Source organism: Pieris brassicae, chromosome 5, assembly GCF_905147105.1.
Source record: "Pieris brassicae chromosome 5, ilPieBrab1.1, whole genome shotgun sequence".
Lineage (NCBI taxonomy): Eukaryota > Metazoa > Arthropoda > Insecta > Lepidoptera > Pieridae > Pieris > Pieris brassicae.
The window spans coordinates 12,052,223-12,063,089 of NC_059669.1; the positions used below are offsets into that span (position 1 = coordinate 12,052,223).

The following is a 10,867-nucleotide window of genomic DNA, read 5'->3' on the forward strand; positions in this document are numbered from 1 at the left end:
TAATTTATTACTATAAGTTCAGTAGCTTTATTTATTTTATCAACATTTATAAGTACAGATAAAAACAAAATAATTATTTTATCGCTAATAAGCGATCTCTTCCAGGCGATAGAAATAGAACATATAAGGGTAAAATACAAGAAGTGCATAACTAAATTAACACAAAATTACATGTACGTCGGTAACACTGAAAGTATTTAGAACTGGCCAGTTAGAAACATTGCTACTGAAAACTTTTTTGAATTTCAATTTTAGAACTCTTTGGTAACCTAATGTAGTATGTATATTGCATTCATTTGTCATTTGTTTTTGTGAATTGGCGGCAAATCTAAAACTTGTTACGCGTGAAAATGAACCTAACGCGAGAACATTTTCGGTCAATGATTTATTATGACTTTCGTCGTGGGCTTACTCAACAACAAAGCTATGATAGGCTGCGATTAGCATTTCTTAATGAAGCCCGATTTCGTGCCAAGTCGTCATGAAGCTTTGTACCAGATGGATTCCCCATAATTTAACCGACGACCAGAAACACATTCGCATGGACTGGTGAATATTCGACTGTGGCAGGTGTTGAGATAATGAGTCATCCGCTATGCAGTCCTGCCCGCGCGCCCTGCGACTTTCATTTATACCAAGAACTAAAGATAAAATTCGAGGTATTCGCTTTACAGGCCCTGAAGATGCGGTGAAAGCATACGAAAATGCCATAGAAGAGACTAAGAATGGGCTCACTGCTTTTCTCAGTGGTTCCATCGAATGCGACGATGTGTAGAGAGGAACATAAATTATTTCGAAAAACAAAAGTATCGGCAACTTTCTACATTAAGCCGTTTTACATTTTCTAAACATTTTCAGTGTTACCTAGGTACTAGTGAACGTTTTTATAATTACTTAACTTAAGTCTAAACAAAAGCTAATCACAAGTTCCAAAATAGAATAGGAAAATACATGAATCACCAAAGTCTCAAATAGCTTGACACTATTAATTTGCATCAAATGATGGCAAGAGGATAATGATTGCCAAAAATAAATTTGTTTCTTAACAGAATTTTATTACGGAAAAATGGTTATAATGAATCGACACATACAGCTGCCCTAATATATATCTTCTGAAAGATTTTCGGGGGTTGATGTGCAACCGAAGTGTACTCCAAGAACTCTGGTTTTTTTTGTACCTAGGGGATATGTGCGAAGGCACTTCGGCCTTTTGATACCATGGACTGGTTACACAGATTCCCGTTAACAAAGACGTTGCGCTAACTCAATGTTGTCTTCGATTATAGACATCTATATATGTTCGCAAAGTGAATTCACAGTGAATTCGGATTGGCATAGTCCGTAAGGATAATGTATGTATTTCTGTAAATAAATAAAAAAACATAACAGAGACTGGTAAAACATGTTGCCTATAGCTTCCACAGACAAATGGACCATGGATGATGGATGGTAGTATCAGTCGTTCCTGTAATTAACGCGTTCAAACTGAAATTCGTGCATTACGATCATTTCTTAGCGCTAGCCATCGTTTTATTCAACCATATTTGAGGGAATTAAACGACCTGTCACGCTACGACGACGATGCTTGTAACATATCAATGTTTACAATCAATAACTCTACATAGACAAACGTTACTATAGAATCACAAAACTAAACACCTCAAATTACAAATAATTACAATGAAACTTACCGGTTTAAAAACTTATCCATAAGCTACACAATTACGCTGGCCATAGTCGCACGGCGCAACGCCTGTAGTTTCTTTGTTAGTACTAAATTCATATCCGCAATACTCGGACCGCTCGAGCAGCTCCTGAGCGGTCGGGGCAGTCGCCCTGCGGTCGAGTTTCCCCGTGAGGTCGACTGCTTAGAGCTGCCGGACCCACCATACAGGGACTGCATTATGCGGTCGTGTTGCAGCCGTGTACGACTTCAACGCGACCGCTCTACAGCAGTCGGTCTCGACTGCAACATGCGGTCCGTCTATGGCCAGCGTTAGTTTATTTCTCGCTAGTTAATACGCTTTCTAGTAAATGTTCGTTTAAATTTTTTCTACGGTGTCTATAGAGCTTGTATTTTCCATACAAATAACAAGATAGAAATTCAGATGATGGACACGGAGGCTAACTGTTACTTCCGCAAACAACCAAACCTTGAGAAATATGAGGAGATTAAATTAATGAGATAAGGTGTGCTTCCGAGCGGATGCAAGTGTTCCGACAGCGTCATGTCAAGCCTGACTCAATATTGATTTAAACCACATTTGTAATTTAAAATCTTAACCAGCCTTACTATTTTATGTATAGGGTGGAAATGCATTTCCGCTGACCTTTTGAGGGTTCCCAACCAATGGTCATCTCTGATGGTAGTAGAGACAAATAAAACATTTTATTGATAAAATACTTTTTATTGGATTCAAACGCGTTTATTTACAAGGAGCGTACGCTAATCAGTTGTTCACATGCCATATCGCAATTCATTGCCGGTTTCTACAAATTTATCCTGGTCGCCCCTTTCTTGTTCCTTTATCCGGTGTGTGTATGCCAATCTTTTCAGTAAGAAAAAGGGATATTGATCCTGAACAGTTTTTTGATATTTCTCCGACTGATTACGGCCGCTGGATACTGAGTTTATAATTTGGCATTCACATGGGCAGCAACAGTCCTCAGCTGCAGCTTCACTTATAATCGACGTACAAGACACGACAATGGCAAGTAACATTATGGTACTCATTTTGATTTGATCTCACTGAATTTCTAACACTTAATAAAGGAAAGTCTTATTCATCTCGATTTTTATACTTTCCTAGTATAATTCCATTCAAATGAAGTAATTATTATTGAAATTGTTGTTTAGTCAAAAAAGTAATCAAAATCGAATAACAGTTCTAGTTAGATAATAAATAAGCAATAAATATTTATTAAGTTTACGATGTTTGTCAGTTTCTACTGAGCCTCGATTATAGATTCCAAATCACTGCGCTGTGTAAAATATTTTAGTATTTAAAATCGGTCACAAGGTGTGAATAGTATCGAATTGTTTGCAATTCTGTAAATTAAGTAATTACTAAACTTGCGTGTATTTCTTATCTGGGAATGACGAGTGACGCGACATTTGTTTACTCTATCCTTAAATATAAATTCGGCGCACCTTCAAAGTTACTCAGATATTCTCACACCTTCTGCGGGCCTAGTACATCATTAGAAAATGGCTTTATTTTTAATACTCTTATTTTGTGCAACAACGACCACTTCTTTGCCTATAGAGGACGACGACGTAGTTATAATCATCTCTGATGATTTCTTGAGTTCGAATCGGATCGAGGGAGATGGAGAAATCGACGTATCTGACCTGGGACCACAGGCGTATGGGGTGCCAACAAATGAAAGCGGTTTGTACCTTTATGAATGCTTTGTTTGTAAAGATATTTATTAAATACATTTAAAAAATAGGCCATATAAATTTGGTAAAGTAATTTATAGCTAATAAACTGATTGACACGCTTCGGAATTCGCTAACGGAAACGCTTCCTTTCCTTAACGATATCGTGATAACAAATGGCTTTTCATTTCCATTTAAGTCAAATATAGCGGTTCCGTAAATGTATTTATTTTTCAAAATCTCCATTGGATTTTTAGGAGCAGCCCTAACGGAGTGGACTGAGTCGTCCTTGATGAACCCTGAAGAAATGGGCGGCTACCTAGAGGGAGACATCTTGATACCGGGTCTGGCCAGGAATGGAATGAGGGACAAGACGGCGCGGTGGACAAATGGCATTATCCCTTATATTATTGACGGCGGTTATAGTAAGTCAATTTAGATATCTTTCTTTAAGGACCCTTTATAAGTCACCTAGATTTTCTAGACTCTAGGAAATATATGAAGGCTTCCTTCCACGTTTATGTATTTTGACCAATTTCTATCAATAATGGGTAAAATATTTAACATCATATAACATTTTCCTAAAGCTCAGGAGCAGAAAGACACAATACGTAAGGCCATAGCCGACTACCATCGCCTGACATGTTTGCGGTTCGTACCTTACAGTGGACAGAGTGACTACATCATCATCAAAAGTTCCAAAACTGGCTGCTGGTCCAGCGTTGGCAGACTGGGTGAGTGCGAATACCAGGACTTATAAAACATTTTGAAGCTTAAGTAATAAAGGACAGAGAATAAGAGAAACGTTATAACGTCTCTGGATCTTGTTGTGCATATAAAGAAAATATTTTCAAAATTAGAACTTTATAACGCTAGGCGGCCGTCAAGAGGTAAATCTGCAAGCACCAGGTTGTGTCTCCAAAAAGGGTACGGTGCTGCATGAGCTTCTCCACGCGATAGGGTTCATGCACGAGCAGAGCCGGCCAGAGAGAGACGACTTTGTAACAATTAATTACGATAACGTCAAACCTGGTAAGTCAGTCTTTTTTTATATTGTATTTTTTTACATATAAGTAAGTACTTTTTTACTATTGAGAGAAGTAGCAAAAAAGATACATTTCTTGTTTTAATTATTTCCTATTAAATAGGTACCGAGATAAATTTCAAGAAATCTGATGTAAAAAGAACAGATAATTTCGGCATTGGCTACGACTACAACAGTGTGATGCACTACTCGGAATTTGCCTTCTCCAGAAACTCCAAGAAAACGATTGATCCCAAGGTATGTTCCAGATAGCATACCATCATAGCTGATAATAGAATACTACAACAAGTACAGTATTTACTATACTGTATTTGTTTTTGTGCTTACATCACTTAATTACTTAATTACATCAAAAATTTTGGTTGTCATATTGCCCACAGATCAGCAACACGAAGATCGGTCAAAGAGAAGGTCTAAGCCGAGGGGATGTAAAGAAAGTGAACAACATGTATAATTGTAAAAAGGAGTAAGTAAACAATAAAATAATAATGTAACGTAACTTTAAGAGTCGAAGTTTAATATGAATACAGTTACATAGCATTTTATCGGGTTACAACGCTTTATTTAATGTAAGCCATTCGATATTTAGACAATTTTAAATAAGACTTTTTGTAATTGATAAGTCATAAAATCGTCGTAATCCAGTGAATTGTTTTTTTTTTACTGTGCACTGCAATTTTTAGCGCACCCCCCAACTCTGAAGGTATTAATGAGACGTCTACCGGGAAGCCACAAAATTCCTCACCAACTAGGTATCGATCTTAACATAAATTGCAGTATTTATTTTTTGCAGTAACTAATAAAGACTGCGGCATCTGTTAAGTCTCTCTATGTAGGGACCGCAGAGTAAAATCTCATTCAAATCAGTCGAGCCGTCTTCTAAATGTAACTGCAGTAAAACGGAAACTAGCCGCGATGAAATGTTTCACTGTTTAATTTGGATTTTGCGCTTGCTTTCTTCGTATACATGCATAGACCTTTCAATAAAAAAGGATTTTCAATTCGAAGTAGTACTTAAGACGCACTCCGTTCACACAAACCAATCTTTTAGCTTTTTAATATTAGTATAGTTATACCAAGATGTTTCGATGGGCTGAGTGCATTATATCATATTACGCGCAAAATAAGTTTATGTTATGATTGGTATATAAGTTTTAAATTCGTTCGACGTCGACGACAAAAAACTGTCCAGTATATGTATGTATCTATTTTTTAAATAAAATTATACAATAAAGGAAGAAAAATGAATCAAGTCTAATAAAAAAAATGTTTTCAGAGAGCCACAGACAGGGTGGTTGGGCTCGATTTGGCAAAGTTTTTTCGGCGATAAGCAATCCGACTCCGACGTGGTCATCTCGTGAAAATGACAATATGATTGGCCTAACAATAATTTTTATTATTAATAAGAGACAAGAATTAAAGACTAAGATAATATAACAATGCATTTTATTTCATATGACGAATTTATGTTCAGACATTTTTAATATTGTATAATATTGTTATATATTAAACAAAAATAGTGTGCATAAACATTGTAAGCAATCAGTTTAAAGAATTGTCGTTTATTTTTTTAAATCTTTATGCGGGGCTCCAGTATCTAGTTAAGTTTCATTATGACTTTGTCTCATACTTCTGTATTTCGGTCTCCATGAGGCATTTCAAATACTGGTATGATCGTTCACACTTGCACGTTTCCGCTGAAAAACATTAAATTTATTTTTAAAATATTAGATATAAATCAAGTCTATACAAGTAACACTAGAATTTGTTCTCTCTCAGCGTGATCACACAAACAAACTTTCCAACTCAAATGATTTCATATTACACTGTATACCAAAGCCAAATAATACATACATCGTTTAGCACAGTCATTGGCAATGTCCATAATGGCCTCTACCGGCGTAGTCTTTCTGACCTGTGCCAGCACTATGGCACTCCTCTCCGGGTCAAATTCCTCCCCCTCTAACGTCACACCTGTCTTCTCCAATACGCAGCGGATGTAACACTTCGAATAATATACTTATGAAGCTATGGTACAATATTATATCATTTATATTAATGTAATATGACGTTTAAGTCTTACTTACTTTAGGAGTTTTTTCTGTTTCGTCTGGAAAACTTCCACTTGCGTTTAACGCCTCTATATAAGCTAAAATAATTTTAGTTAATGTAGCATTACGATAAGTAAAACTTGTTTAGAAATCCTTAAAGATTTTTAAACAAGTTTTACTTATCGTATGAATAAAACCTACACATCTCGATCCGAAAACTATCATTGCATTCAGTCAAAACTTCAATTAAATCAAAATCGCTCTCTCGTGATTCTAAATTTGTCCGTGGTTCCATCTCTTTCACTTGCTGAACTTTGCTCAAACATTTCGCGAAAGAAAAAGTTATAATAACCAGCGTTACGACAAATAATACTTTCATGGTGATTATATGCAGTGTCGAATTGAGATCGTGTCTTTATACTGCAGGTTTCATGTGCAACAGTGATTGAATTAATTATATTTAAGTAGCTTAATTGGGTATTTATTGTGATTTACCTTATTACGTACGTTTACATGCAATTACTTGATTATTTTAAAATTATAAAAGCTACAGTTATGAAACGTTGCTTGCTGTCATCGGCTGAAATGGAATTGTGATTTTAAATATATTAAATAGCATCTCGAAAAGATTTTTAATTCCAATTCCATGCAGAGAAAGTCACACGATACATGATAGTGCGATACATATATTGTCTGTCAGTTCAATAGTCAATTAAATAATCCAAGGTTTCCCAAGTGGTTTTTTGCCTCGTTAAGTCTTTCTTATCTTGTGAAAATTTGAATAAAAATGCGATAATTCATATTCAGCGTCTCTAGATAGTGAAGTGTCACCGAAGAAATATGTTCGTTAAGACAATCGAGCTTATACTTTGCCTTTCGGTGCTGTATATTCTAGTTAGGTCTGAAGGTATTGCTTATATTTAAATTCTTGATTATACATAAATGTAAATGTAAAATTATTATTATTAGTTAAGTTATTGTCTCAATTTTACAAACGAATAAGAAACTTAAACATTATCGGAAACAGCTTTAAAAACAAAAGAAAATTTAAGTTGTCTTCATATCATTAGTAAATTCTCGATTGTGGCAAAGTTTTCAATAATATTAACTGTTTTAGATGCGCTAACCAACCCAGATGAAGGCAGGTCGTTACAAAACGACTTCAATATAGTGAAAAATCTGCCGGTATTTTTTGAGTATCTTGCGACATATTTCCTTGCAGAGGAAGCACACGCTTTAGAAGAGGATTATGGGGAAGAGGCTGTTATGGACGAACTTGATGATGCCGAAGAATATACATCGTTACAGCACACAAAATATGATCGCGTGGCCTTGACGCCTGAAGAAGTTGTTGAACAAATCTTAAAGGTCGAACACGAATTGGAGGAATATAATGATAACGGAGAATTGTAGTGTGATTTATTATATTAATTTGTGTCATTACTGTTTGTTTCATTTTTCTCCTTTGACTCAAATCCATTCGCGTCGGTTATGGTAATCGCAGCATTTATAATTATCATGGAATTAACAGTAAAATAGGAGTTTTACAGTAACATAATTTTTAATATTCAAATGCAATACAACAATGTTTTTTTTCAAATTTGAAATGAGACACAGGTGTAAATAATGAATAAAAATAAATTTAATTTTCCAATAACAGGTTATTTGCTACATGCGCAGTGTCAGTCCCATTAAATATCTTGTCAGTGGAGTTGGGAAAAGAGAAATAATGTCGAGGTACAAGATATGTAGATACCACCCCCAGGATCTGAAAGAAAGAAGCAAAGAAAGAAAAACTTTATTATACACAATATACAGGATATTTAGGTAACGTAAAGAGAATGATTATAGTCATATGAAATGATGAAATGTTTATTTCTATTACATATTTATAATTACTTAAAAACGTTGTAATTGTACTGACTAATACTTGCGCGTGAGAATTATATGTATGTATAAACAATATAGATAAAAATACTCAGCTTCACAGCAACCATTTTGCCAACTCGATTCTGACTTCAATTCAATAAACATTAGTTTGAAAATACCACACGACACTTTTAAGAGACAAATGGGTTCCGTATTTACGTGTAATAAGCGCTAACCGTGATGAGTAGAGGTCTCTCAAGCACGCTCATTCCCAAAGGCGCTATCAGCGGCTGCTCTAAGGTGAGACTTCTGAAGAAAGCAGCAAGAGATCGCGAAAGACTGCCATAAGGCCTCGTCTGACACATCAACTTGCTGACTAGAGAACGAGTTTTGGCCATCTGTAACAGTCAAAAGAAACAACAATGTCGTCTATACAAAGTTCCTCAGACTCTACTGAAACAGATGGCATTTCTATTAATAAAAATAAAAGATAATATGTTTATTATGAAATATAAGATACATGTATTAGGTTATTGCACGTCATTAACACTAACATCCCTATCCATCGGTAAAGAAAAGGCTACACCCTTTGAGAGAGCCCTTTGCCGAGAGAAAAGCCGGCGAAAAAAACTTTCAGTTTAGATAAAGCGCATGACGAATAATATCTGAGGCACTTGTGTCCTTAAGTATATTGAATTTCTCTTTGGAAAGCTTACAATGGTGTTTTAAACCCGCGTTCGGGTAAAGTACCTGCTGTTGCACTCCATGGCAGGGTTCCACAATGAGTATAACGCTAGCAGCGTGGAAATGGAACCAGGCCACTTGCTGACCTAATGTCGACAGTCCTGAAGGAATTTGGTCTGGAATATAAGTCGGTTACGAAAATCATTATCATAACTGGAGTGTTTGTGTACACGGTTAATTTTATTTGAAGTTATTTTTTTAATATATAACAGACAGACGTAGCTATTAAATTAATTAAACAATTTTATAAAGCTGTTTTAATTATTGTCGAAGTGCCAATATCCTTTTTTCTATCCGTTCTCCACCGTTAGGTGGTGGTGCACAAGAATGATATTCGAACATAAAGTTTCATTTTATACTCACAAAGGTTAATCATATAATATGGTGTCATGATGAAGTGAAGGAAAAATGACTGCAAGAGAAGCAGCAGTATGAGGCCATAGCCTCGATTCACTCTTCGAATCAGATCACACACCAACTCGTATACCAGCCAGAGTACTCGGATCTCTTCGCTCGCCTGTTCTTCATTTACTAAATAGTTATAGCAGGTATAATTTTCAGTTCGCAGTAAACATATTGTTATGAGTACCTTTTTTAAGCCTAAACCTAGTTTACGCCAATAGGCCTACTTTGTGTATTCAAGCTTTAAATCGGCTAAAAAACAACAATTGTTTCGGTTGTACACAGAAATTTCTTATGTTAGAAAGTACTTATGGTAAGAAAGTATGTGTGTGTGTGTGTTAGATATTATATAAGAATATCAATGTTTGTTTCACTCACCTTCCCCCCACCACCGGACTTGACATGCTCGGACCCCTAGACCGAGTCGAGCGTCGCTCCTCGGTACCTACATCAATACTTGAGGCGAACACACAAACAACCCGAGGGGGCATACGCCCTAAACGAGCTAAAACATCCCCCTCACCAGGGAGAGTGTAAAAGAAGCAAGACTCACTCACCTTCCATCTGATTTGAGTCATTGTTAAAAAGAATATTTTTGGGGAGTGTGAAGTTGTTAATTAATAGTTTCTTGTTTCTACGCTTCTTTTTATCTAAAAATTCATAATTCCATAACCAGACAATACAAACGGAAATTAGTGTTTTTATTAATACATAATTAATTAATTAGTTGGTAAAATTAAAACCGTGATGTATTTCTGTTTGAATCGACGCTCACTGGGCTGAAGAGACTTCCCATGCACATGCTTATAATTGTTCGTATGGTAGTAGTTTTAACATTATCACCGAAACATTTTTTTGTTAAGGAATAAATAGAGGTCGTAAGGTAGCACAGGGCTTTATTCATAAGAATCCTCGAATCACCGGGAGAGAGATTTAATAAAATATTTGGTTACTTACCCAATACTTCTAGCAACTTCGACAGTCTACCGTTAACGACCCTTAGTATACGAGTTAGTCTAATTACAACGATCATGAACTGAAACTCTAGGAGTAATTCTATGATGTACTCCACATAGAAGGTAGAGAGGAGATGCAGACTCACTGTAATAATTTAAACACATTTTAAAATCGCGGTTCCTCAAGTTTAATTTTTAAGTCTACTCCACCGGACACCATGACTTTCTTGCTATCAGCATACCATCGGCATATTTCTATCCCAGAAGGACTTCTTGTGATTTTTTTTTATCTCTTTGTGTATGTATTAGGTCCTTACATATGAAATTGGCGTTTGTCGTGCACTTTGACCTCAAATACCTCCTATTTGGTTAGGAATTTCAAATTCAAATTTGTACAGCTATTTACTCATGTATTTGT

At 35.8% G+C, this 10,867-nt stretch overlaps 3 protein-coding genes across 4 annotated transcripts; 1 reads left to right on the forward strand and 2 right to left on the reverse strand.

Annotated features, from left to right (window-relative positions):
• Positions 1 to 3,124: 3,124 nt before the first annotated feature.
• Positions 3,125 to 5,803, forward strand: LOC123709973 (low choriolytic enzyme-like). Of its 2 annotated transcripts, none has more exons than XM_045661617.1 (7): positions 3,125 to 3,392; positions 3,640 to 3,807; positions 3,970 to 4,116; positions 4,259 to 4,414; positions 4,531 to 4,664; positions 4,808 to 4,893; positions 5,704 to 5,803. In XM_045661617.1, the coding sequence occupies exons 1-7, from the start codon at positions 3,209 to 3,211 to the stop codon at positions 5,786 to 5,788; spliced, it is 960 nt and encodes a 319-aa protein (XP_045517573.1). In that variant the 5' UTR covers positions 3,125 to 3,208; the 3' UTR covers positions 5,789 to 5,803. The 2 variants fall into 2 exon arrangements, with proteins under 2 accessions (XP_045517573.1, XP_045517574.1); XM_045661618.1 differs by lacking the exon at positions 5,704 to 5,803 and adding an exon at positions 5,111 to 5,337.
• An 89-nt stretch (positions 5,804 to 5,892) lies between these two features.
• Positions 5,893 to 6,857, reverse strand: LOC123709972 (general odorant-binding protein 84a). The gene is made up of 4 exons (XM_045661616.1): positions 6,680 to 6,857; positions 6,515 to 6,576; positions 6,282 to 6,432; positions 5,893 to 6,124 (listed from the first exon to the last, which is right to left on the reverse strand). The coding sequence occupies exons 1-4, from the start codon at positions 6,855 to 6,857 to the stop codon at positions 6,039 to 6,041; spliced, it is 477 nt and encodes a 158-aa protein (XP_045517572.1). The 3' UTR covers positions 5,893 to 6,038.
• Positions 6,858 to 8,120: 1,263 nt separating this feature from the next.
• LOC123709520 lies at positions 8,121 to 10,653 on the reverse strand. The gene is made up of 5 exons (XM_045660916.1): positions 10,451 to 10,653; positions 9,455 to 9,622; positions 9,098 to 9,207; positions 8,584 to 8,745; positions 8,121 to 8,246 (listed from the first exon to the last, which is right to left on the reverse strand). The coding sequence occupies exons 1-5, from the start codon at positions 10,524 to 10,526 to the stop codon at positions 8,121 to 8,123; spliced, it is 642 nt and encodes a 213-aa protein (XP_045516872.1). The 5' UTR covers positions 10,527 to 10,653.
• Positions 10,654 to 10,867: the final 214 nt, after the last annotated feature.

What these genes read in the sequence shown, in the direction of transcription:
- LOC123709973 (XM_045661617.1), top strand. Translation starts at nt 3,209, where the DNA reads ATGGCTTTATTTTTAATACTCTTATTTTGTGCAACAACGACCACTTCT. An exon ending in TATTATTGACGGCGGTTATA is followed by an intron (nt 3,808 to 3,969) that starts GTAAGTCAATTT and finishes ATTTTCCTAAAG; the next exon opens with CTCAGGAGCAGAAAGACACA. An exon ending in TTACGATAACGTCAAACCTG is followed by an intron (nt 4,415 to 4,530) that starts GTAAGTCAGTCT and finishes CCTATTAAATAG; the next exon opens with GTACCGAGATAAATTTCAAG.
- LOC123709972 (XM_045661616.1), bottom strand. Translation starts at nt 6,857, where the DNA reads ATGAAAGTATTATTTGTCGTAACGCTGGTTATTATAACTTTTTCTTTC. An exon ending in AAACAGAAAAAACTCCTAAA is followed by an intron (nt 6,433 to 6,514) that starts GTAAGTAAGACT and finishes TATTATTCGAAG; the next exon opens with TGTTACATCCGCTGCGTATT. An exon ending in CAATGACTGTGCTAAACGAT is followed by an intron (nt 6,125 to 6,281) that starts GTATGTATTATT and finishes AATGTTTTTCAG; the next exon opens with CGGAAACGTGCAAGTGTGAA.
- LOC123709520 (XM_045660916.1), bottom strand. Translation starts at nt 10,526, where the DNA reads ATGATCGTTGTAATTAGACTAACTCGTATACTAAGGGTCGTTAACGGT. An exon ending in ATATTATATGATTAACCTTT is followed by an intron (nt 9,208 to 9,454) that starts GTGAGTATAAAA and finishes CTTATATTCCAG; the next exon opens with ACCAAATTCCTTCAGGACTG. An exon ending in GCCATGGAGTGCAACAGCAG is followed by an intron (nt 8,746 to 9,097) that starts GTACTTTACCCG and finishes TGACTGTTACAG; the next exon opens with ATGGCCAAAACTCGTTCTCT.